Genomic DNA, 26299 nt, shown 5'->3' with positions numbered 1-26299 from the left:
CATTTTTATTCCACATAAGTATTCTTTTAATCTTTCTTACATGATTTTGGAAAGAGCCCGATCTTGTGAATGGAAATTTATTGTCAAACTGTGATTTACAAAATCAAGTTAGGAATTTGCGTAAACTTCGAGTTATATCATGTCATCTAGTTTGATTCCTTGTATTGAGCTAAGGGTAGGAATATTTCATCAGCATGGGGTTAAAATCACGGTCAGGACTATGGAAAGACCAATGAGTTTCAATCGTCCTTGCACTTTGTCGATGAATTCAGGCTAGAGATAGGACACCTTCTTAGGGTTGCGTGTGTACTTACAAGCTCAACATGTTTATGTTTTTGGAAAAGAGCACATGACGTAAGCAAAAAAAGAAAAATTGTAATTCATGTTTTCGTGAAGGAAATTACGAAAGTTAGAAGGTGGGCATTCGTACGAAAATCTCCTTCTAATACCACATCAAGTCATAACTTTTTCATCATATCATTTATACATTATAAGGCAACAAGATTTATGGTAAATGTTTAAATTGATTCATCATCTCAATTAAGATAGATCTTTCACCCATTGTGGAGAAAAAAAGATTGAAGTGGACCAACATGCTTCTTTGCAGGTCGCTGCTGACTCTTTAGGGTTTGGGCTAGACTGGTCTAGTCCTGCTCTTCTTCCAAATTCTCTAGCGTTGGGATAAAAGAAATGGCTAATCAGCTGCACAGCTACAACTCCGTCTATGGTGCGGCGTCTGCCTCTGCCTCTGCCACTGCGGTTCCATCTCTTCCCACCACGTACTCGTCTTCCCGTTCCCTTTCCGACATCGTCTCCGGCCGTTATCTCCTGCCAGACTCGCTGTCCTCCGGTGTCTCCATTAAGCAGTCTGTAACTGATCGTGGTACCTCCATGTATTCGACCCAGAAAGAAGGCCCGTTGTCGTCTGCCGATATTGTCCCAAGGACGTCGCATTTGGTCACTCAATTCTCTTGGCCGGGTTCTCATGTGGCAGCTGCACTGGACTCTGTTATTTCTGGCATCAAACGTTCTTCTGACGGTATGTTTTATTCTGTCTATTCAAATCGGCAAACCACTTTAAAAAATGACGCAAGATAATTATTACTTGAGTACTTGGAGATTGGCTTTAAGCTTCACGAAAACGAGGCAGGATGAATGTGTTCACCTCTGGTTCCAGAAAACATCACCAATGTGATACTTAAATGTTTTGATCCTTTTCAGTGCTCTCATATAACCACCAAATGGCATTCGAGATCGTGGGCCTTTGGTTTGGCTTCAGTGCTTCGATTCGTGCTGTTCGCTGTCTTTTTCTTTAATATATACGTGTGTGTGTCCGTGTAAAACAGTGTTTTCCTCGTTTTCCTTTTTTTTTTTTTTTTGTGGAAATTTCGATAGCATTTGTGGCATAAATTGCCTCGATGTTCTAGTCAATTCATCTTCTCCCATATCTTTGGCATATTGGACGAACATCAATCCAAACAATAGTTCAATTTAAGTAGGAAACGAAAGTAGTCCTCATTCTTTTACGTTCTCACTGTTAAGGACAGTGGGATTTTCGTATAGATTCTGTAACAATGTATTTTATTCATAAGCCGTCTTTCTTCTCTGGAGGCTGTAGCTGTAGACAAGATGATGGAAATCTCTAGTGATCCATGCCGCCCACTATGTCATATCCTGATATACATTAGTTTATGTACGGGGTTGATGTAATGGTTCGTTTTTCATCCTGCTGCTGTACAACTAAGTTGCACCACAACGCTATGATGCAGTCTTAAATTGATCTGATTTTTGCTATTTTTATGTTTAATTCAAGTTCAAAGTTCCTAAATTCTATAAATCTTCCTCCAGACTGCTTATTTATATGATATATATTTCGAAAAATGTCATATTTTTACATAATCTACTATATTTAATTTCTAAATCTATACAGCCGAAAGAGTAATTGTAAAACTACTTATGTAGTAACGTACATGTTTGTCTTTCTTGTACATATTTGTGTACTATGTACAATAGTGCTCTACGATCAGACTGTTTTGGGTTCCTATAACACTTTGGGGCAAAGTGAAGCCTGGTATACTTCAAATTCTTTAGCCAAGCGTCCTAGATTTGAAAGTACAAGCAATTTGCCTGTATATCCACAGAGGCCAGGAGAGAAGGACTGTGCCCACTATATGCTCACAAGAACCTGTAAATTTGGAGATAGCTGCAAGTTTGACCATCCTATTTGGGTTCCTGAAGGTGGAATCCCAGATTGGAAAGAGGTGACTGTTTTCTGCCATCTTTTATACCTATAAAAATAAAAATGAACTATGATTGAGAAATAATCAAGTACTTTAAAGGGTTTATCACATATGCTTAAAATTAAGAGTGAGTGATCTAGGATTTTGTATTCTTAATTTGAATGATATCTCGATTCTGTGTTGTACATGATGTCACCTTTTCTCTAAGGCGTGTAGAAAAATCATTTACTATTATTATTATTAATATTATTTATTTATTTATTATTTTTAAAGTTGATCTTACCTTTTTGCTATCTTAACTTATTGTTCGGAAAATATCTTTGTGTAAATTATTATATAATGCTAGCCGTCTATTGATTTAATTGATGTTTTTTTAAAGATTTGAAGATTAATGAATTTGAAAATCTCTCATAAGCTTCTTGATGCTTTTGCAAACAGAGTTTGGGGCTTTGAATAAGGAGAAGGTATCGATGAGGGGAGGGGATCTCATTTGGTTGGTTGGTAGGTTGTTGAGTGCCCTGTGAATCAGGGATGGTAAGAAATTAGTAACTTAAGGTTGCATAACAAAGCCTTGTTGGCTAAGTGGCTTTGGTGTTTTGCCCTTGAGCTCGAATCTTTGTGGCACAAGATCATTGTGAGCAAGCGTGGCTCTGCTCCCTTTGAGTTGCTGGCAAAAGGGTTAAAGGCACACATCGTACTCCTTGGAAGGACATCTCACTCGAGATCCCTTCTTTCTCTCCTTGGGTTAGATGCTTGGTGGGGGATGTTAAGGAGACGTTTTTTTTGGAAGATCAGTGGGTTGAGGATAGCCCCTTTTGTTCGGCCTATCCTTATCTTTACCAGTTGTCATTTCTTAAAAACCATCTGATCTTAGACTTTTTGGTTTGGGCAGGAAGACAATTGTCATTTTCTTTCCAGTTCCGCCACCACTTATCCAATAGGGAGACAACGGAAATGACTTCTCTTCTTTCTTTGCTCGATGGGTGTGACTTTAGGAAGGGGAGGGAGGGATGTTTGTGTTTGGAAACCCAACCCTTTGGAAGGCTATTGGAAAGAAGAAGAAAAACACAAGGCATGCATGGAAAACCCTAGTATAGGGAGAAAAAAAAATCAAGGAGGGTATCTAAAAGGGAACATTGTATTTGGATCACTATTGGAAGCCGTAATCCATGGATCAACTTCTCTATGTCTAGGAATGCAGTTTAGGGATTTCTATTTGGCTGTTAGATGTATTTATTTTGCATTAGAATTATATTGAGTTTTGGACTTATTGCTCTCAAAGGTAGTTCTTTCATAAGTTGTTCTATGTTGAGAAGTATTGTAAAATTTAGATATTGCAAGAAAAAATATTTTAAATTAGAAAGTTTATGTTTTACATGTTTTATTTCATTTTTTCTCTTCAATTGTGTTCTTTCTTTCTTTCTGCTTCTTCTCTTTTTGGCTATTATCGAAGGAATTCTACATTATTTATATAATGCATGGTTTATCCATTCATTGTGTGTTCTTTCCTTTTGTTTTTTATTTTTTGGAAAATGGAATTTTATTGATGCGTGACATAAGGAAGTTAATAATCTTTCAGACACCAAAATGTGAATTACATGAAAGATCACTAAATGGAAACTAAAAAAAGTGACTATAATTGTTATATGTGTTTATATTTACACTAATACAGAGCATAAAAATAACCAGCTCCATAAAACTATCTAAAGTAGGTGAAGAGTCGTCGAAAATACTTAATTTCTGATGTAGGGGACTTTTTTGGGGTTTCTTCATGCAGCTCTTTTTCTTTTACTGTTTATGTATTATTTTAGTTGCTGGTAGTTGTTTTTTGAAAAGGAAACTGGCCTCTTTATTGATAACTTTTTTTGAACGGAAACGAACCCCTCTTTATTAATAATAATAAAGCTCAAAGTACAAAAGATTTCTACAAATAGCAAAACAAAAGAGACCATAGGATCAGGAGGCACACCCAGACATTTCAACTAGGTTGACACTCCCTTAGATTTTCAACAAAAATACAGCCCAAAATACATAATAAAAATTTACAAAAATACAAAAGCAAATAAACTAAGCAACAAGAAAAAGTAGCACGAATAAGGCGTGAAAGGCCTGAGAAAGCAAAGACAACACTCTTTCAGTGATGGCTTCAACAATGTGATTCATGAAGAAGGTGGCTATAATAGTCTGGAAAAATGACAAGAAATCCCATAGCACTTGCATGGCATCATCGAAGCTTGTGGTATATTTTTCCTTTGAGTTGTATAAACTTTATCTCCAGCATTTAAAGTAGTCTTGGATGTGGTAGTGCATTGAAAGTCTTTTCGTGGAATACAAGGGAGCTAGGAGTTGATAAAAAAGAATGGAAGTTAGGGAGCAGAGAAAGAAGATAACCTCGGTTTTGGTTTTGCTACAAGTAACAAAAAGTAAAGTTTTGATCCACATTTTTCAAATCCTTGTGGTGTTCAAAGGAGACAGAGTGAACCACTTTTGATGCTTATGAACTGCTTGTAAAAAGAATTCTGGATCACAAATGAATATGGACCATATGATCATAGAGAGATAGTGTATTTTGTTGGGAACTTATTTCTTTAGCAGAGTTCATTTTGGAGCCTTGATCTTTTGGAGGTGATTTTAGCATGACAAGATGGACTCTCATCAGAATTCCAGCAGGTAGTATGACATTAGGAAGAAGAAGCTGTTTAGTTGTATAGCAGAAAGTATGACATGAGGAAGAAGAAGATGTTTAGTTGTGTAGTAGAAAGTAGTTTGCTGGGAACTATTGTTTCGAGAAAACTTTAAGGTTGAAGTAATGAGTGAGTTTCAGAATCTTATGGGACTTTATTGACACAGGAAATTAAGGGATATAATTGACCAAAAACAGTGGCCCTTGGCTCCTGTTGGAAATGTTTTTGGCTCCTGTTGGAAAATTTTGATTAATTCATTCCGCTGACTAAAAAGCTGGAAAAATCACACAAGTCCACGTCAAATCAATAATCTAATTTGGACAATGGCTTTTGGAGTTTAGGGTTGTTAAAAAGGAAGATGTATAATAATTGTTTGTCTCCCTCAATCTGCACTATATGCACTGCCGCTAGCGGCTCTTCACTGTATCTGTTTTTATTGCTCATTTACAACTTGTTTGCATTGTTGTTAAAATTATGTTTGGAAAGAATCTAGAGATTTATTCAAAGCAAGCTTCTCAGTGTAAGACCTTGTTGGAGTCAACAAAATTTTAGCCTCCTCGTGGTGTCCCCTCTCCAAGGATTTCAAGATTGACATAGAGCGAGATATAAGCCTAATCGGTCACCTTTTCTTTAGATGGATGTTTAGTCTGTTTAGTCTTTTTATTTGTCTTTCTTTGTACTTCTTTTGGGTTTTGCTTTGCTTTTGGGCATTTACACCTTTGTTTTGGTTTTTAGCTTGGTTGGATATGACGAGGGTATCTGAGGTGTCAACCTAGTTGAGATGCCTAGATGCATCTCCCGATCCATGGGTCTGCATGCTCATTGTATAATTTTCTTGTACTATGAGCTTTTGTCTCAATATTAATATATTAATAAAGAGGTTGTTTCCTTTTCAAAAAATGGTCTCGAAAGATGAAGACTTGCCAATTAAGACTAATTTCTTGGATGGAGTAAGCTTCAAAATCTTTCTGTAAAGTACTTGAAGCTGCAGCGTTCCTATTAGCTGTTTCAAAACGGTTTAGCCAATGCATCCCATTATCATGAAAGATTCTATGGTTTCGGTCAAACCAAATTTCTGCCAACACAGCCTTTGATAAGTTTGCCCAGATTAGTCTCAAACTTTTCTTTAATATGGGCCCCAACAAAACTTGCTCTCCATGTAGGCTAACAGATTCTCTAAAAACCCAAACCACTTCGAAAATTGAGAATAATTTCCACCAACAATTTGCAGAGTTAGGAGCCAGTAAAAAACAGAAGCTGCAAATCTTCTCCATTTTGCTCGCACAGTGGGCATATTGAGGGTGAAAGGCAACTGTTTGGTAACCTTCTTTGCATCCAAGTCCAAAAATCATAACCCATACCAGGATGTCTGTGGGTGGTGTAGACCAAAGAGAGAATTTTATTAATGAAAAAGAGAGGGACTCTCTATTTATAGAGAATTAAAATCAAAATAAAATCCTAAAAGGAAACTAAAAAGGATTTAATCAAGGATTAAACCAAGATTATTAAGTATTTACCCATTTTTCCTAATCCTATTACATCAATGAGGGGTATTTAGGGAGGTTAAGTTAAGTTAGTTATAGTTAAGGTGCGAACAAACCCTTCCTCTTTGGGTCTATTTAAAGAGGGATGGTTATCATTTGAATAATTACTAAAAATTCTAGCTTTCTTCTCCAAGATTTGTCCAAGAATCATACTCATGACCTCTTCCAAAAAAAAAAGGAGAATATAATAGAGTTTCAAGACAAGGACAAACCCACTTGAAAAGGAAAGAAGAACCATAGGTAAACCACACATAGAGGGTTAGCCCACATCCACTTGTCCTTTTGAAAGTAAGTCCTAGACCTATCTATGAGAGTGTGAAAGGTATATAGTAAGATTAGTATGGTATTAGTAAGGGGTATTGTGGGTAATTAACTAGTGGTGTATTTGCTATGGATCATTTTGGGTGAGAGTTCCCATTCTGATACTTTGAGAGAGAAATAGCCCTCTTGAAAGACTATTGGTATATTGTATCTTCTCGTGATTTAGCTTTATATTCCTATCATTGTGTTCTCTTTTTAGGTTTTTTGTTAGGTGATATCCCAACATCGTTACCCACAATACAACTAATAAATTGAGAAAAGGAGGTTTTCCTTGGTCATGCTAACACAATGGATAGGCTTGTGAGGAAGATGCCCTCACTTGGTGGGCCTTTTGTTGTATTTTTTGTCGGAAGGTAGAGGAAGGCTTGGACTATATCCTTTGGTGCTGTGAGAGCATGCAACTTTCTTTTCTGAGTCTTTCTTTTGAACTTTTAGTGTGTTGACCGTTCAACACAAGAATGTCAATGCTACGATGGAGGAGTATCTCCTCAGTCTGAAACAACTTTCCAAGGCTAAGTGGACGGAGCAGTAGAGGAGAGTTTTTTGGAGAGAGAGCCTTCAAACGTTTGGTTCCTGTTTGTTTTACGTTTCTCTTTCAGCTTCGATTTCAAAGGACTTTTGTAATTATCCTATAACCATTTTGTTACGTAGTAGGAGTTCCTTCTTGTAGATGGATTTCTCCCTTCTTTGTATGTTCGTTTATTCTTTCATTTTTCTCAATGAAAGTTGTTTCCATAAAGGGGGTGGGTGGGAGTGATTCTTTGGGTCTTCTGTGGGGTGAATAAGAGTGTTTAAGAGTTTGAAGATAGAGCTTTCAGATGTTTGGTCCCTCGTTTGTTTTCACGTTTCTCTTTGGTCTTTGTTTTTGAAGGACTTATGTAATTATCCTCTAGGCACTTTGTTACATAGTTGGGGTCCCTTCTTGTAGAGGGATCTCTCCCTTTTTTGTATGCGTATGTATTCTTTCATTTTTCTCGGAGGGGGTGGGATTGACCATCTGAAACAACTTCACAAGGATTTTTGGTAGTACTTCTTTCTTATTGCCGCTTTTGTGTGCCAAATAAAAGGATGAGACTTTATTTGCTCGAATTGACCTTATGCCTCAATCTGGCTCACGAGGAAAGTGCTTGAACCACTTAGCCTATAAGACCTTGCAATGTGCCTGCATTTTCCCACCGCCCCAAGATCCATTGGGTTAGATTAACTTCTCGACTAACCATGTGAGGACCCTTCGCTCCCCTCTCCACACCATACCGTGTAACTGTGCTTTAGGATTTGGATCACACTTCATGGTGATGCCATTCTGTGCACTGGATATGGGATAAAGGCTCACAATCAATCTTGTCGCTCGTTTAAGGTGCTGTTTCACACACTATTTTGTGGAATATCTGGCTTTAGGTGAATAGAAGAATTTTTGGAAGGTTTGGAAGCCTGGCTAGGTTTCAGCATGGGGCTGTCATTTTGGTGAAGTTAGATCCTTTATTAAGAATGAAATGAGTTGCAAATGTGCTCCTAATAATGGATACAGTTAAATGTTTGTAAGTATCTCTTTCCAAACTTTTCTGCACTTGTAGTCTGACAGTAGTTTGCATTTCTAATTCCCTATTGTATTTCTTTTTCCAATGGCTGTTTATCTCATGTATAATTTATTTAGGTCCCACAAATAGCTAATAGTGAAGATCTCCCAGAAAGACTTGGGGATCCAGATTGTCCAGTGAGTTCAATTTCAAATATTTTCTTTCACATTCCTCTCTTTATCTTTTTAAAAGTAATAAGGACTTACTTGCCTGAACTACTCCATGGCCTTTTTGATTCCTGCAGTACTTTTTGAAAACTCAAAGATGTAAATTTGGTTCAAGGTGCAAGTTCAATCACCCTAAAGATAGATCTGATTCTGTGGTATGTTGCATGAACTTGATGTCTTCAAGCTGTATCCTTGTCTTCTATACACCTTCTTATTCTTTTTTGATATGATATTCTGTTTTTACTATTTTCAGGGTGCTGAAAAATCTGATGCTTCAAAATTACCTGAGAGACCATCTGAGCCACTGTGTGCAGTAATATACACGTACACACACATGCACACACACGCATGTTCTTTACTTACTCTTTTAGGTGTGTCAGACATTGACATATTGTCCGATTTCTTCCCCTGCAGTTCTATATTAAGACGGGAAATTGCAAATTTGGTATCAACTGCAAGTTCCATCACCCAAAAGATATCCAAATTTTATCGGGGGAAGAAAATGGAAATAGCGAACAAACTTTGATGGCAAAGACAGAAGAAAGAGCTGGAGACGTCAAGCTTAAGCCGCCTCCTGTTTCATTGTCACCAGCCCTAATGCACAATTCTAAAGGACTTCCGATTAGACCGGTAATAAATTTAGTTACATTATTTGGATAAGAAACAATTTCATTGAATGAAATATCCATTCTGAAGAGAAACAGAAAGGGGCCATCTTCTGGGTGTGCAAAAGATTTCTCCAATTTGCCGCTAGGAATTTATACTATAAACTTGTAGAGGATTTAAATTTTTGTACCAAAATTGGGCAACATTTATTGAAGTTCAAATATTTATTTTCTTGTATTTCACAGGATGTCAGTGTTGTTAATAACTCTATTTCTTTCGTGTTGCCAATTGCTTGACTTTCTGAAATTTTATTTGAGTTATCCATTTTGTAATTTTGAATTGCTTTGCATTAAATAAGATCTAAATTTTAAAAAATAACTTCTTTGCTACAGGGCGAAGTGGATTGTCCATTCTACTTGAAAACTGGCAGGTATATGAGCACGTACTGATACAACTAATTTGTGATAGTATCAGTTGAGAAAATAATGATGAGTGCTATTGATTGTTATCTATCAGTTGCAAGTATGGTACCACTTGCCGCTACAATCACCCTGACAGAAATGGTATAGGTGTTCTGTTCTCGTTTTCAGTTTGAATCTTGGAAAGGTATGTAGTGATCACTTAAAATGTGGTTGGGAATTTTGGCAGCAATCAATCCATCTACTCCTGCAATGGTTCATCCTGCTATGGTTTCAACTGCTAATATGAATACTGGATTTGTTAATCCTTCTAATGCTATTTATCAAGCTGTTGACCCCAGATTGATTCAGCCATTGGTAAGTCAGTTTTTGTTGTGAGAGGTACCGTTGGTATATTATGTCTTTTGGCACAGGTAGCCACTTTCTACTTAATCGTTCCCTTGTTACTTCTAAAATTTTCCATTGATGGTTATCTTGTCTATGTTATTAGGCCTTAATCTTTTAGATTGGAGATCTTGTTTTGATAGGCTAGTTTCTGCTTGGTTCCTGTTTGGGATGTTATTTCTGTAGACCTGTTTTGTTGGTTTCTTGGTTGGTCCGGTTTTATTTTTTTATTATCTTAAAAAATAACAATTGCTGTCCCCTTAAGGTTTTGTGCCAGCATTATTTTTCTCTAAAATTATGCAGGCATTGTTTTCACTGACATTATGCATGCAAGGCCTTGACTTCAGACTTACGGTTTGAAAGAAATTTGAGAACTTTTGTGCCTGGCTCGATGGTTTTGAGAAACTATATGCTTTATAATTTCGAATTCTTCTTCTGAATTTTCGTTGGAGGATACTTGTTTAGATTAAAGGTCTTTTATTCTTTTTATAATTTTCTTTCAAACTTCATTCCTTTGAAGTTTGTATTTTTGTGTATTAGTCTCATTTCATCTCTTTAATTAAAATATTTGTCACAAATTTTCCAAACTTCATTACTGTTACATCCTGTTTGAACTTTTAAAGTTTATGAATCTTCTTGTAGTGAATAAGTAAAACTATTTTGCTATGATGCAGTTGGGATCTGGCTCAAGTATTTACCCTCAACGACCTGGGCAGATAGAATGTGATGTGAGTACCTTTTCTCACCTCCTCCCTTCCCCTAATAGGACTTGGAGTTACGATATGATGATACGATGTTGATGGCTCCCCCCACTCCTCATAGGTTCTCTAGGCTTAAGCATGAGGCATGCAAAAGAAAAGGAAAAGAAATGTTTTTTCTAATATATATAATAAACAAGTTGCACTTTATATAAAATAGTGTTGATGGCAAGAGGCAAGACGATATTAGGCCTTTACGTTGGAAATTTTCAATGCCATTTTTAATTTCAAATGAAAAACTCATTTCCTCTTTTGAGGAAAAATATTACATTGTTTTTTATTTTAGTTTTCTTCCTTAACATATTTATACTCCATATTTTTAGATTCTTGTTTGACTTGATAACTTTAGTTTGTTGATTCAATGTACAATGACAATCATCAAAGAAAAAAAATGGCACTCAAGTATTTGTTTTTGTTACTATTAAGTATTATTCTTGTAATCTGTTTCCTTAGGTAATGTTTGTTTATTTTGTTTATTTTTTTAAATTTTTTTTGTTTCTTAAGGTAATGATATTACTCATTTCACTTATTGGTGGCGGTGTAATTAATTTTAGTGCTTGCTTTTTTTTTTTTTTTTTTTTTGGTTGATATGTTCTTTTGTTCTTAAATATGTTATTTCTGTAGTATTATATGAAGACTGGGGACTGTAAATTTGGGGAACGCTGCAAATTTCATCACCCTATTGATCGGTCAGCACCAAAGCAGGGTGCTCTACATAATGTGAAACTAACACTGGCAGGACTACCGAGGAGAGAGGTATATATATCTGACATAGTCAAGTTCACCTTATAAGAATGTTTGAGTACATCCTATGTTGACCGTAATGCTGAAACTATTATCATAAGATAAAGCTTTTGTCTTTTCATCTCTTCAATGAAAAGATTTTCTCATGATATAAAATAAATGAATAATTAAATAAACTTTTTCTCTTTATTTTTAAAACATTTATGTTTAAAGAGGAATCACCAGCTATCTATTAGTTGGGGAAGTTCTTACTTCCTAGTTGTCATATTGGCAACTTTGAGGAAGTTGTTCGAGGGAAGGGTTGTGAACTCTAGCAAGCTGGTTTCTGTTTCTCCATTATTAAGTGGTATATTTATTGGTAAGGAAGAGTGATGTAATAGGATTTAGTATTACTTGGTTTAATCCTTGATTAATTCCCTTTTTCCTATTTTAGAGATTAATTTTCTTTTAGTTATCCCTTTAGGATTCTTTTAATTATTTATAAATAGAGTCCCCCTTTTTTTTTTTAATGAGAAACATTCAATCAGAAGAAGATTAAAGCAGAGATGGGTAGCACCCCAAATGATTTCTCAATCATCATCCTCCCTTTTGATGGCGGCATTAATTCCCGCCCACTTTTGCCTGACAAAGATAAAGAGTTTGAAGATGCTGATAATTGGCATGATTGTTCTCAAAACCTTTCCTCCGATGAGGATTTTTCTGATCTTGATCTTTTCGTGTTTGTTCGACTTGAGGGCTCCGACAAGACTGGGAACCGTGTTGTTGGAAAGTACTTCCCTGCTGTGGGTGTAAGTAGAGAGCAAAGAGATATATCTTCTATAAATTCTAGAACGAATTGTCTGAGGGTCCGTTTTGCATTGTGTGCTCTCATACTACTGCCCAGAAGGATGATACTTGTCCAGGCCTTACCATCTTGAGGTGGATTTATGAAGAACTTCCATCTGATTACTAGGATAGACTTCAAGTTCTCTACTTTGTACATCCTGGTCTCCGTTGGAGGCTTGTCTTGGCGACTTTTGGCCACTTTTTCCAGATTGTACTGGAAAATCAAGTATGTGAGCCGTCTTCAGTATCTTTCAGAAGATATAAAAAAGGGAGAGGTTCAGATTCCTGACTTCGTAAAAAATCACAATGAAGTTCTTGAAGACAGACCACTAGCTGATTATGGCATTGACCCGATTCCCTCAACGTGACAGAGGTACCTTATTCTGCCCCAACTCCTTTGGGAGATATGAGGAGAAATGGATGTCAAGGCAGTACATGGCATAGTAAGCTTGGTTAAAGAAGTTGTATTTGATCGTAGGCAACTCCAAGGCATATGAGCAATTAAGCCATAGCTGAACAATAAAATATCTGTACATTCTGATTGTGCTTTGTTGTGTAGCTTGATTAGTAACTTCTTTAATGTTGCTTGTAAATTAAAGGGGATGTTGCGTACCGCATAGGTCGCTAAGTTGGTCTCTTTATGATTCTGTTTCTTATTAAACTATGAGAAACATTCAATCATAATTTCATTGATAATAGGAAATTACAAAAGGGCAATCAACCAAAGAGTTACATTTTTTTCAGAGGCTTTCATTGAGAAAAAATGATTGAATACAAGGGCATCCATAAGACAAGCCTACAAAAACACCCAACCTAAAGAAAGGGGCTCCAACTAAGTAAAATATTACTGAGGGAATGATTATAAAAGAGCTTTGAAATTTTGAAATCGAAGCCCACAGGAACACATGAGATCTTGCTAAAAACCAGGCTTCATGGGATCTCAATCCCTACCTCTAAATACCCAATCATTCCTCTCATCTCAAATATCCCACGTAACAGCACACACTCCAGCAAACCACAAAGATCTGTCTTTCTCCTTGAAAGGTGGATGGAGAAGGAATTTCTCAATCGTTGCATGAACACCTTTTTGTCCAGCAAAGCTGTTGAACTTAAGTAAAAAAGAGTTCAATATAAACTGCACAACCTGATGCTCCCAAAAGAGGTGATCGAGGTCTTCCTCCACCTTTCGATGAAGAATACAATTGAAAGACCTAACAAGCGAGAATCTCCTTCTAATAAGCCCTATCAATGGTGTTCACACGACCAAGCAAGACTTTGTCAAATAGAGAAACCTCAGCTTCTTCAGCACCTCAGTCCTACAAACAACATAAAAAACTGACTCTCTTAGGGGAGAGGAATCCAACAAGAAGGAGAATAAGGACTTCCATGAAAATTCATGACTGGGATTGGGACTCCAAACATGAACGTCCCTTTGCCCCTCTCTAAAAGAAAAGGCCTCAAGCAAAGAAAGTAGAGGGCAACCTCCATGGTTTCCCTATTAGACAAATTACAACAACACCTGAAGGAGCAGGATACCGAATTCTCAAACCTAACCAGGTCTGAAATCTGATGATTTTAAATGAGAACAAATGATAAAGATGTGGGAACAGAGAACAAAGAGGACTCTCCCCCAGCCACTAATCCTCCCAAAAATACTTATCCCTGTCATCCCCCACAAAACTTCGAGTAAAACGAGAGAAGGTTGGAAGCTCAAAGGAAATGTCTTTTCTACCGTTTCTCTATTCGAACAAAAGGATGGAGGCCATGCTTGCTCACAATGATCCGCTGCCATAAAGACTCGAGATCTGGGCAAAGCGCCAAAGCCACTTGGCTAACGTAGCTCTATTACGGATTCTTAGGTTACCAATCTCTAAACTCCCCCGATTCAATGGACGCCCAATTGCCCCCCAACTAACCAAGCTCAACCATTCATCAACCCCATCCCAAAGGAAACTATTCGACAACCCCATCCCAAAGAAAATCTTTAATACATTTCTTAATGCACTTGCAAACCAGACTGGGAACCTTAAATGGGACAAATAGTATACAGGAATGCCACTGAGCATCGATCTGATCAAGGTACGTCTATCGGCTTTAGAGAAGAACCCATTCTTCCACACTGCCAACCTCTTACAAACTTTCTCACACAGGGTCCCAAAACAACGTAGTTCTCGAGTTACAACACAGAGGAAGCCCAAGGTAAGAAGAGGGATAGGTACCTACCTCACAACCAACCACTTCCCCCTCCTCCTAAGCTTATCAGAGTCACTATTGATACCCAAAAATTGACATTTGTTTTTTTTATAAAACATATGTTCCTATTAATTTTGAGGCCCGACATATCTTCAAAGAAGCCAATCATATGGTTTAGGATAAAAAAGACTCCGCTTTCCCCAAGCAAAATAGCATAGTATCGTCAGCATATTGAAGGTAAGATAAGGCCGGTTCATTTCCACTGATCTTAAAGGGATCGATAATATCCTTCCACACCCTTCAAAATGAGGCGACTCAAAACATCCACCACCAACAAGAATAGGAAGGGGGATAAAGGGGGTCCCCTTGTCTTACCCTTTAGAAGCTTGAATCAACCCTTCAGGCAAGCTGTTAATGTGGATAGAATATTTGATATTCCTAATACAACCCTATAACCAAATCCTTTTTTCACAACACCTTATCCAGAAAATCCCAATCAACATGATCATAAGCCTTCTCAAAATCAAGCTTTAGCACAACCCCCTCCTTCTTCAACTTGTAATCCTCCAAGGCTTCGTTAGCAATTAGGGCTTGGTTTAGAATCTGTCTCCCCGCCGAAAAGGCTCCGTGTGCCTCAGAAATGGTGGAAGCATCACCTTCCTTAACCGATTAGCAAGAACCTTAGCAAGGATTTTATAAACATCGGTAATGAGACTATTAGGATGGAAATCTTTCAGCCTACTGCCGTTCTCCTTTTTAGGGATTAGACACACAAGGGTTTCCACCAAAGAGCTCTTCAAAATGCTTCTTTCGAAGAACTCTTTATAAACTCCCTCCAACTCACTTTTAGTGAGATTCCAATAATCCTGAAAGAAGACCATAGAAAAAAGCTGTCTAAACCAGGAGATTTGTTCCTATCACAGCTAAAGGCAACCTTTCTTATCTTCTCCAAAGAGAACGGGGTCACAAGTTCCTCATCCTCCCTAGCCGAAATAGTACTCCAGTCAATACCTTCCACAAACAGCTTCTCCTTAATCACCTGGATATAGAGGCTTGAAAAAGATCTCAAAATCTCTTCGATCTCCTTACAATTACTCATAGAAACCCCATTCTCCATCGATGTGATTGTGGATTCTTGGGGTTTGATGTTGTCCAAGCAAAAGGATATTGAAAGTGAATTATTGAACTTTTATAAGTTATTTGGATATGGTCATCTTGAATAGGTTCTTGTTTGTCTTCTTTTCTGTCATCTAGGTTTCTCCTACCAGTTGTGGTGCTAAATTAGGCAGAATCATAATGAACTTTGTGCATGACTGTGCAGGAGAGGGTGAAGGTTGTCATTAAGCTGAGACTGAGTCTTGAACATTGTGACGTAAGATATAGTGTGTGAATACGAGTATCATTATGAAGAAGTGAACTTGGACTTGGTTGGTGTTGGCACTTTTAAGAACTCTAAAGAAACTTAGTTCGTTCTAGTTGCCTCTAATCCATATAGTCTTCTAGTGATTATGTGAACTAAATATTTTACTGGTTGGAAAACTATTTTTCAAGTAATGACTAATGTTTTGAATTTTTTTTAGTATTTTAAATTTATATTGTTTTGATTAATCCTTCAAATCACTAAGTTAATGTATCAACTGAATTTATCTGCTACCAATATATACGATAAATGACGTTCTTCTAAAAGTAGCTTCAGTTTTTACAAGTGAGCCTGGAAAACCATTTATCATACCAAAATTGACATAAAATACAAGTTGTTTGTCTTCTGTTAGGAACCAAGGCAGTATAGGATGCCTTTGTCCCACATTGGTTAGTATGGAATGATTAATGTGGTACTTAAGTGGCTTGTAGGCTCTCTCACTCCAATAACTTCAAAACCCGTTAATTGCTCCTTTTTTTAACAAAAACAATTATTAATTGCCTCTTCTACACTGTGGTATTAATGTTATTACAATTATCTTTTGATGTTGATTTCTTTGATCGACTGTGATTAATGTTGTATAAAAACAAAGCTCGAGTCCTAGAAGAGGCTCATGATTTTCCCCTTATGGGACGTGCCCTTCTCCTGTTATGGAGCTTTCATTATTGAGTATATGAAAAATATAAACGAAAAGATTATATCACAAGACTCGACTTTTCTAGTTTGGAAGTGATTTACCTGTGGAGTCATCTTATTATCTCGTGAACTTTGGAGTGAGTTTATTTGACCAAATGAAGTATGGAATTGTGAGCAATTTTATAGGTAAACTATTGAACATCTGAAATAATCGATTAACTTGACAGGAGGCCATAATTTGTCCATATTATCTGAAAACTGGCACATGCAAGTATGGCACTACTTGCAAATTTGACCACCCACCTCCTGGAGAAGTGATGACAATGGCTGCAATACAATCTGCTCCAGGAAAAGAAGGCGAAGATCGGATAGATGAATCAGTGGACGAACGGCTGTAGAGATTTTGGTGGAATTTGGAAATTTTAGGCATCTTTTGGTTTGGTATTTGTATGTTCCTTTATATGTCTTTCACAATCATTGCAGCTTTGTTTAAATAAATTGAAGCTGTGATTTCATAGTCCTGCATCGAAGTTATTCCCTGTATTTGACAGAGCAATACTCTTTCTTCCCTCCCTCCACCCCTTCCCTCCTTTTGCAATGTTAATGTCCGCGTATTGATTTGACAAGTGAAATTGAGAAATGTCTTAATCGGTTTTATGTATTTATCGGTTGTTTTGGGTCTAGATCTTTTCTCGGTTTCTTAATTTTATTTTTTGAAATGGACTTCTGGTGGTGAATAGGAATGAAATATCGATAAAATACTAAAAGAAAATTAGTAAATGAGAAATGGATAGATGACAAACTTTTTTTTCCAAATCCACTTTGAATTTCCTTTGATTACTTTTCTTTTAATTTGCCTGATGGTTGGTCGGTTTAATTGGTTTTATACTTTGTTTTTTTTTTCTTTTGAAATCTTTTGATTTGGAATTTTTTCAAGCTGATACGTGATCTTTCTCTCTTGTTTTTGTTCTATCATGTTCATCTCGATATTACTTCTATTATATGGCATTCAAACCATTTCATCCATACCTTACACAAAGCATTCAAGCCACGTGATGTGGCGAAATGTGGAGTCGAATTAATCATTTATATGTATGTGTTTTAAAAAAAAAGAAAAATTAGTATGTCAACTTATTACCAACTCACTTATAAAAAAAATAAAACAAAAACAAAGAGAGTGTCTTAAATTCTTTTGTTGCTGATTTTCTTTATCATTTTTAAAATTAGTTTAGGCTCTTTTTTTATATATATATATATTTTTTTTTGTATCAATAGTAGGCAACAGAGCCTTCAAGTTTTAAGAAGAAGGTTATGTTAATTACCATTAGGTTAAGTTTACTTTGGCTAAAACTTGGTACCATTAGTCAGAGATGTCCATAGGCGGGAAAGGATGTCACTCCTCGTCCCCATCTTCGTCCCTTATCCGATTTCCCATTTCAAAATAATTAAGTATATAGCAACATTTAAAAAAATTATAAATATAGCAAAATCTGTCAAACTCTATCATAGGAGTTTATCACTGATAGACTATGTTTTAAATATGGTCGATCAGTGATAAACCATAAGAGTCTATCAACAATAAAAGTCTACCACCGATAGATTTTGTTATATTTGTAATTTTTTAAAATGTTGCTATATACTTAATAATTATTTCTAAAATTGCTACCCATTATAAGTATCCTATTGTTCTTTTTAAAAAGCTATTTGCACTAGGATTCTGGAGAAACGTGTTTCGTGGAGTTAAACTTGTGTTGATGTAAGAGGTGATCACCAGTCAGTCGAAATCGATTTTTCAACCAATTGCCACCAAACTGACTATGATCGGTTTAGTAAATGTTCCAACCGATTTCGGCCATCGATGAGTAAATGTTGAATGAATGGACACGTCGAGTGGTCCATGTTCAATTCTATCACCTAAAAATTTGAAAGTGAACAAAGGTTCATGGAGATACTAATGGTGAAATGAGTCATCACAATAGTCTATGTATTGGAGGAAGTTTAATGTCCAAGCGAGGAGGAATAAATAGAGGCTAATGTGTGCTTAATGTTTTGGCGTGAGTTGAGGCATTGTGAAACGTTTTTGTAAAATGAGTTTATGCATGATCTTATATTCCTCAAAGATTTTACTAAAATTTTCACTCACTAAGTACTCGACTTATGGTTTAAGTTTTCCTTGTCTTAGTAAGCAAGGCGTTGAGGCCGAGTTGTGAAGATTAAGACGCGCTTACAGGCGATGAGGTGTTAATGTAGGTGTAGTTAAGAGTTGTTTTAGGCGTTGAGAGCCTAAGGGGGTGTTTGGGGTTAGGGTTTGGGCTGTGGGGTTAGGTTAGCCCAACCCTAACCCCCGTTTGGGCCCAATGTTAAGGAAACCCTAGTTTTAGGGTTTCCTTAACACGATTTCCTCTTCCCCTTTGAACGGCGATACGCGTGTTCCCGTTTTCGTGAATCCGGTTTCGTCCTTCCCCGCAATCCGTGTTCGATTTTTCCTTTAAACCGATTTCAATCTTCTCCTCAACCCTTCTTCCTCGAAATTTTTTCCTTTTTCTCTTCTTTCTGTCATCTCCCTCAACGAATCCATGTTTCGTTTCGTCTTCTCCCTCAACTTTTCTACGGTTTGTGTTCGTTCTCTTTTGTCCGGTCGATTTTGGTTTTTTTCGTTTCATCCTTTAATCCATTCGTCCGTTTCGTCTTCTCCCTCAACTTTTCTAGGGTTTGTGTTCGTTCTCTTTTGTCCGGTCGATTTTGGTTTTTTCTGTTTCATCCTTTAATCCATTCGTTCGTTTCGTCTTCTCCCTCAACTTTTCTAGGGTTTGTGTTCGTTCTCTTTTGTCCGATCGATTTTGGTTTTTTCCGTTTCATCCTTTAATCAATTCGTTCCTTTCGTCTTCTCCCTCAACGAATGTTCACAATTTCGTCTTCATCCTTTAATCCATTATGCCCTTGCGTTTTCGCGATGAAACCGGATTTCGTTATGCCGAATCTCTCTCTAAATCTCTCTCATCCGTCTCTCTCACTCCGAAAGGGCTTCTGTGTTCGTTGAAGCCGACGATTTTGTTGGCTCCGAATACGATTTCCATTTTGGAATCGTGGGTTTTGGCTCCTTCAAACCTCCTTGCCGCCGTGGTTCGTTTATGCTCTCGGGTCTTTCGATTGGCAATAGGACATATTCTTCACTCTGCCATTGGAGCTTGGTAGGGAGGTTTGGAGTTCTCAATCCACTTTTTTTTTAAAGCCGATGATGAGTTCGAATTTGTGCTGAATTATTCTGTATTCTTTACCAATGTGTTATGTGTTCTGTATTCTTTACCTATGTCTTGTGTGTTCTGTATTGTTTACCTATGTGTTGTGTGTTCTGTATTGTTTACCTATGTGTTGTGTGTTCTGTATTGTTTACCTATGTGTTGTCTGTTCTGTATTGTTTACCTATGTGTTGTCTGTTCTGTATTGTTTACCTATGTATTCTGTGTTCTGAATTCTTTACCTATGTGTTATTTTGTAATGAATGTATGTAGTTCCGACCATGATGAGTTCGAATTTGTGTAATACTGAATTTGTGTAACATGTCTTCTCTGTATTCTTACCAATTTTCTTACAATTGTTGTATTTTTTTACAATTGTTTTATTCTTACCTCTCTCTGTACAATTGTTTCATTTTAAAATTTGTTACATTCTTTTTCAATTCTTGTATTGTTCTCTATATGTATTCTCTGTATTCTTTTGCCATGTCTTATTGCTTTAGTGTTGTCTCTTCCATGTCTTTTTAGTGTATGGTTTTGACTTCACATTTGCTTACAAAATTTATTACAATCCTTCTATTCTGTTTTATTGTTCTGTTCATTTACTTCCATTTACTTTAATTTACAAAATTTATTTGTCTGTATTGTTACATTGTTAATTTATTTGTCTGTATTGTTTCTGTCCAGTGTTGTCTCTTCTTCCTTTCTGTCCAGTGTTGTCTCTTCTTCCTTTCTGTCCAGTGTTGTCTCTTCCATGTTTTTGTAGGGTATGGTTTTGGTATAGGTTTCAGTATATAGCCTTTGACTATGCTATGCTTTATGTCAGTTGTAGCAGAGAGATAGGGCCTGTATTTTATTGATAGTTGGCTGTACTTTGGTATTTTGGTCTTTATATTTTTGTTTACCTCCCTCCAAGTCCTCTCAACTTGCCCCATCTTTCCCCTATATATTGCCACCTTTCCTCTTTTGATTCACTGCATTCTTCTCCCTCTTTGTATCATCTCTGTGGTTCTAAGTTATATTTTGTAAGTCCTCTTCTTCTTTACTGTTACCATGTATCTTTTGTACCCTCTCTGTGCTTGTAACTTATCTTTTGTATTCATTACCGTTACCATATAGGTTGTCTCTTCCATGTCTTTTTAGTGTATGGTTTTTGCGATATGTTTTCTATACCTTTCTGTCCTTTATTTTTTTTTCTATAACTATGATGGAATTCCATTCATTATTTTGAATGGAATCAAAACTCTGAGGCTACTAAATTTTTATTAATCTTATTCTTACGGTTTCCCGATTCAATCTTCATTTGGAGTTTAATTTTTCGTCATAAAAAGGTATGTATATTTTTTTTTTCATACGTTTTTTATTGTGTTTTAATTACAAATAATAATCATCTTCTTCTCTTATGTAGGACGTTGCGACGAAGGAGTTCGAAATTATTTGAAGAGGTACTCTTGTAATAGCCGTTTGTAGGCTTTCGATAATGTATTTTATTTTTGTTCATTTTTTTTCCGGTTTTGTATAATTTTATAATTAACATTTTGTTTCGTTTATAATATGTATATAGAACATTCGGTTTAATTTTTTTACATAATTTTCTGTTTTTTAACAATTTTTTTTCTATATAGTAATAAAGTTTGTACAAATGTGTTTGAAGCTTTGAAAATTTAGGAGTAGACACGTTCCAAAGTTCAATGACATTTTTTGTTTTAATAATTTAGTCCAAAACGTTTTAAACATAAATTCTAACTTTTATTTTTCTACCAACAAATAATTAAAAAGTCTAATAAAAACTATTGTATATACAATTGAGAGTTCGTGGCCTTATAAAAAGTTTTGCAAGTTGTAAGACCTAATAAAATGGACATAGGTTGAGAAAATAGAGATACAAAAACTCTCCAAGGAAAATGTATTTATTTGTTTCATAAAAAAAGAGAAATGATATATTATTTATTTCACTTGAAATATTTGGTATTTTGTTCATTTATATTTAAAGATCAAATATTGAGATTAGTAATTATGAGCAATATAGAAGTCATAAAAAAATTCATATAGATTCTAAATAATTTAAAATTAGTTCAAAATATTCTCTTCATCTAAAAATTTAAAATTTAGTTCAAAAATATATATACATTGAAAATAGGTTTTTTCCTAAAAAGAAAAAAGAAAATAGGTTATGTAGCATATTGTGACGTTAAAGAAAGAAAATAAATGTTGGTGATTTTCAAACATTTTTCCTATTCTCGATTCTAATGTTCTTAAGCCTCATTTAATAACAATTTTTATATTTAGTTTTAAAGTTATGAAACTTCAACTATTTCTAAAGTTATTTTATTCTCACACATTTGTATGAAATTGTATTTTAACCACAAACTTATTAATATGTTTTAACCACAAACTTTTTTCTTTTATTTTAACCTTCTTTATGTTTTGTTGAATTTTTTTTTTCAACCAATTTTATTTCTATTTTTAAAATACTTATTTTAGAACTAAAATAGATTGTAAAAATTGTTGAAAATAAAATAAAATTATAAGTCATAATTTCAAATTACAAATTCCAAACTATTGTTCGGTTTTCAATGTTCTCGTCAGTCATAATCTAATTTTTTTGTTCTATGTTTATAGTTTTACTAAATATGGATATTACTAAGTTTACATATCTTTTCACAATATATCGATATTGTACTAATTTAAATAGTACATGTTTTTAGGGAACTTTACATACATTGTAATGGATGAACAAACACTTATTGGAGTTCTAACTGCATTCACGTTGGCCCAACGTCAGATTTTACTAACGTTGGAGCTATTAATGAACAACAATAAGCGTCTCCCACATACACCGCCCGATACACGCCATAGAATTAGGGAGCTTGCTTACTTTCGCATGATACACGAGTCAGATCTTGTGTGTCGGCAAAGCACGCGGATGGATAGGCGAACATTCGCAATTCTATGCCATTTACTTAGAAATGTCGCTGGTCTTTCTTCAACTGAAATTGTCGATGTTGAGGAAATGGTAGCAATGTTCTTACACGTCCTCGCTCATGACGTGAAGAACCGCGTCATACAACGAGAATTTGTACGCTCCGGTGAGATAGTATCTCGACATTTCAACATCGTATTGTTGGCTGTTCTTCGACTGTACGAGGAGTTGATAAAGAGACCTGTTCCGGTAACAAGTAACTGCAATGATCAACGTTGGAAGTGTTTCGAGGTGAGCATCATAGAAGTTCACTATAATTGACCTTTAGGTACATCGCAGTTAATTCATCGTGTTTCTTTCAACCTGCAGAACTGCCTTGGCGCGTTAGACGGGACGTACATAAAGGTCAACGTCCCCGCAGGAGATCGGCCTACTTTCAGAACGCGTAAGGGGGAAATTGCCACAAACGTTCTTGGGGTCTGTGACACGAAAGGGGATTTCGTTTATGTCCTCACCGGTTGGGAAGGATCTGCAGCAGACTCGCGGATCCTACGTGATGCGATTTCACGAGAAAATGGACTACAAGTGCCAAAGGGTATATCTTGTTTATAATAAAACACCGTCTCTTCCTACTTACCTATTTAAAGTTCATAAACAAACCATTTAATAACAGGATATTATTATTTGTGCGATGCTGGATATCCAAACGCGGAGGGGTTTCTCGCCCCGTACAGAGGCCAGCGGTACCATTTGCAAGAGTGGCGTGGTGCTGCAAATGCGCCAACAAATGCAAAGGAGTACTTCAACATGAAGCACTCCTCCGCAAGGAATGTTATTGAGCGCGCGTTCGGTGTTCTAAAGGGTCGTTGGGCCATTCTTCGTGGAAAGTCGTACTATCCCCTACAAGTCCAGTGTCGCACCATTCTAGCATGTGCCTTGCTTCACAATTTGATCAACAGGGAAATGACATATTGCGACAAAGTTGAGGACGAGGACGAGGGGGACTCCACGTACGCAACGACCACCGCTTCAGAAGACATTCAGTACATTGAGACAACAAACGAGTGGTCTCAGTGGTGCGACGACCTAGCCGCATCGATGTTCACCGATTGGCAGTTCCGTAACGCTTAGCTAAGACAATTTAGATAACAAGTTTTTTATGACTTTTTCGCAATTCTATCGTGTCTAACATGTACTGTAAAAACTAATATGGGCTGTTGCATATGAATTGTACGCGTGCCATAATTTGTATCATGCCTATTTTATTTTGGAGTTTAATGGTGAAATTACTTACGTATTGCATGTATTTTTTCTAATTTCTCATTCTCAGTATGTCAACCTCAAATCGTGCCCCGAGACATGTTTCGACGAGGGAGGAGGAGGAGACTCTTGTGGAATGTTTAATGGAGCTAGTGTCAATGGGGGGCTGGAAATCAGATAATGGTACATTCCGCCCAGGATACCTTGCGCAGATGGTACGCATGATGGCGGAGAAACTACCTGGATGTCAGGTACGAGCAACAACTGTAATTGATTGTAGGATCAAGACACTGAAGCGAACGTTCCAGGCCATTGCCGAAATGCGAGGCCCAGCGTGCAGCGGCTTTGGGTGGAACGATGAAGAGAAATGTATCGTTGCGGAGAAGGAATTATTTGATAATTGGGTTAGGGTATGGAATATAATTTAAACGTGACACAACGTTCACAATGTACATTTAGTAAACAATTTTTCAATTAGTACTCATACGTCATATTTTTTTTTGTGCCCGCAGTCGCATCCTGCAGCGAAAGGACTCCTGAACAAACCATTCCCGTATTACGACGAGCTTACATATGTATTTGGTCGCGATAGGGCGACCGGTCGGTTCGCTGAGACATTCGCGGACGTGGGGTCTAACGAGCCAGGTGGCGGATATGACAAATTTGATATGGGGGATGGAAACGAGGACTTCCCGCCCGAGTACAGCCAGGGAGTTGACATCTCGCAGGACGATGTACGTGCATCCCGACCTTCTCGCGCTTCAGAGGGTAGGACCGGATCAAGTGGATCGAAGAGGAAGAGGGGAAGTCAGCGAGACTTCGAGCTTGAAGCGATACATCTGGCGCTCGACCAAACAAACGAGCAACTCAGGCAGATTGCGGAGTGGCCAGACGCAACCTTGCAAATGACAACCACGTGCCCACGGAATTTTTCCGCATATTGCGTGAGATGCCAGAACTTACGAGTTTGGATAGGGCGTTATTGCAAAGGCATCTTTTGTCTCGTATGGACGACCTTCGGGGTTTCGTACTCATGCCTGAGGATGAAAGGGAGGGATTCTGTAGAGTCCTCCTACGAGACATAGAGAGATAGTTTCTGTTTGTACTGACCTGTGTTGCTTATTATTTCCTTACGTTTTTTTCTGTATGATGTTGACTATTTATGCATTTTCTATTGTCAAGAACTTCTTTTTCTCATTGGTAATGTTTATTTTAAATGAAAGAAAATAGTCACAATTTTCCAAAAGCGTTATAACGGCTATTTATATAGGTTTAAAATTGGATGACTTCGCTATCGCCGATTAGAAATATTGAATAATTTTTTTATCTTTATAAAAAATTAATTGTAATAAATTTATCACAATATGTTCACAAATTTATTTTAATTTGGGCAACTGTATGTATTAATTTAATAACATTACACATACAACAAATAAAATAGGAGAATAAGACGGATTCGAGGATTTCGTAAAAAAATATGCAATAATTTTTTTATGATATTTACAATTTAATTTAAAAATATTATACCACATAAAAAATTAATTAACCCAACTCATTTAACAATTTTCCCAAATAAAATTTATCACAAAATCCACATAAACCTACCCACCTAACCCTTCCCCCAAACACATTTTATCATAAAATTCCCATAAAACTACCCACCTAACCCTTCCCCCAAACACATTTTATCATAAAATCCCCATTAAACTACCCACCTAACTCTTCCCCCAAACACATCTTATCATAAAATCCCCATTAATCCTCCCCACCTAACCCTTCCCCCAAACACATTTTATCATAAAATCCCCATTAACTCTTCCCATCTAACCCTTCCCCCAAACACATATTATCATAAAACTACCTTTTTAAACCCTTCTCCCAAACAAGGGTTATGATAAAACTAGGTTTAACTTAACACTAGTTTTATCTTAACACTAACCCTTCCCTAAATCAACCCTTCCCCCAAACGCACCCTAAAGTTTTAGATTTAGTATTTGTTTAAGTATAAACTTGTATTTGCATTAAGTTCTATTTAAAGATTTAATATAAGTTGTTAAGTTTACTCAAGTTTAAATATTATCGAAGTTTTTCACCTTGCATACTCTTAATTTGTTGAAGTCTAAGTTAAATTTAAGATTTAAGACCTGGGCTTCTGGCGTTTCACTTAGAGATGTCAAGACTGCCCAAGTCGATAGAAAAGACCCTAGAACTTCAATTGTCCAAAGACTACTTTAAACAACCTCAAGGCAAGACTTAAATAGTCTCTTAATAAAACCCTAATGCATTGTAAAAAGACTAAATTAACCATACTCAAGTGTTATTAAAAAGGATAAAATTGAAAAATATTAAAATTAGATCATAA

General features: G+C 36.4%; 1 protein-coding gene and 1 pseudogene across 1 annotated transcript; both read left to right on the top strand.

Moving 5' to 3' along the window:
- Window positions 1-510: 510 nt before the first annotated feature.
- LOC103489619 (zinc finger CCCH domain-containing protein 37) lies at window positions 511-17201 on the top strand. The gene is made up of 12 exons (XM_008448846.3): window positions 511-1039; window positions 2014-2261; window positions 8444-8503; window positions 8611-8688; window positions 8787-8846; window positions 8948-9163; window positions 9532-9569; window positions 9656-9702; window positions 9788-9915; window positions 10617-10670; window positions 11325-11456; window positions 16746-17201. Exons 1-12 carry the CDS (start codon window positions 691-693, stop codon window positions 16914-16916), a joined length of 1581 nt encoding a protein of 526 aa, XP_008447068.1. The 5' UTR covers window positions 511-690; the 3' UTR covers window positions 16917-17201.
- LOC103489618 (uncharacterized) lies at window positions 11466-16738 on the top strand (annotated as a pseudogene).
- Window positions 17202-26299: the final 9098 nt, after the last annotated feature.

This window comes from Cucumis melo, chromosome 1 (assembly GCF_025177605.1).
Source record: "Cucumis melo cultivar AY chromosome 1, USDA_Cmelo_AY_1.0, whole genome shotgun sequence".
In the NCBI taxonomy this organism is placed as follows: Eukaryota; Viridiplantae; Streptophyta; class Magnoliopsida; order Cucurbitales; family Cucurbitaceae; genus Cucumis; species Cucumis melo.
This window is presented reverse-complemented; position numbering and strand designations above follow the sequence as displayed.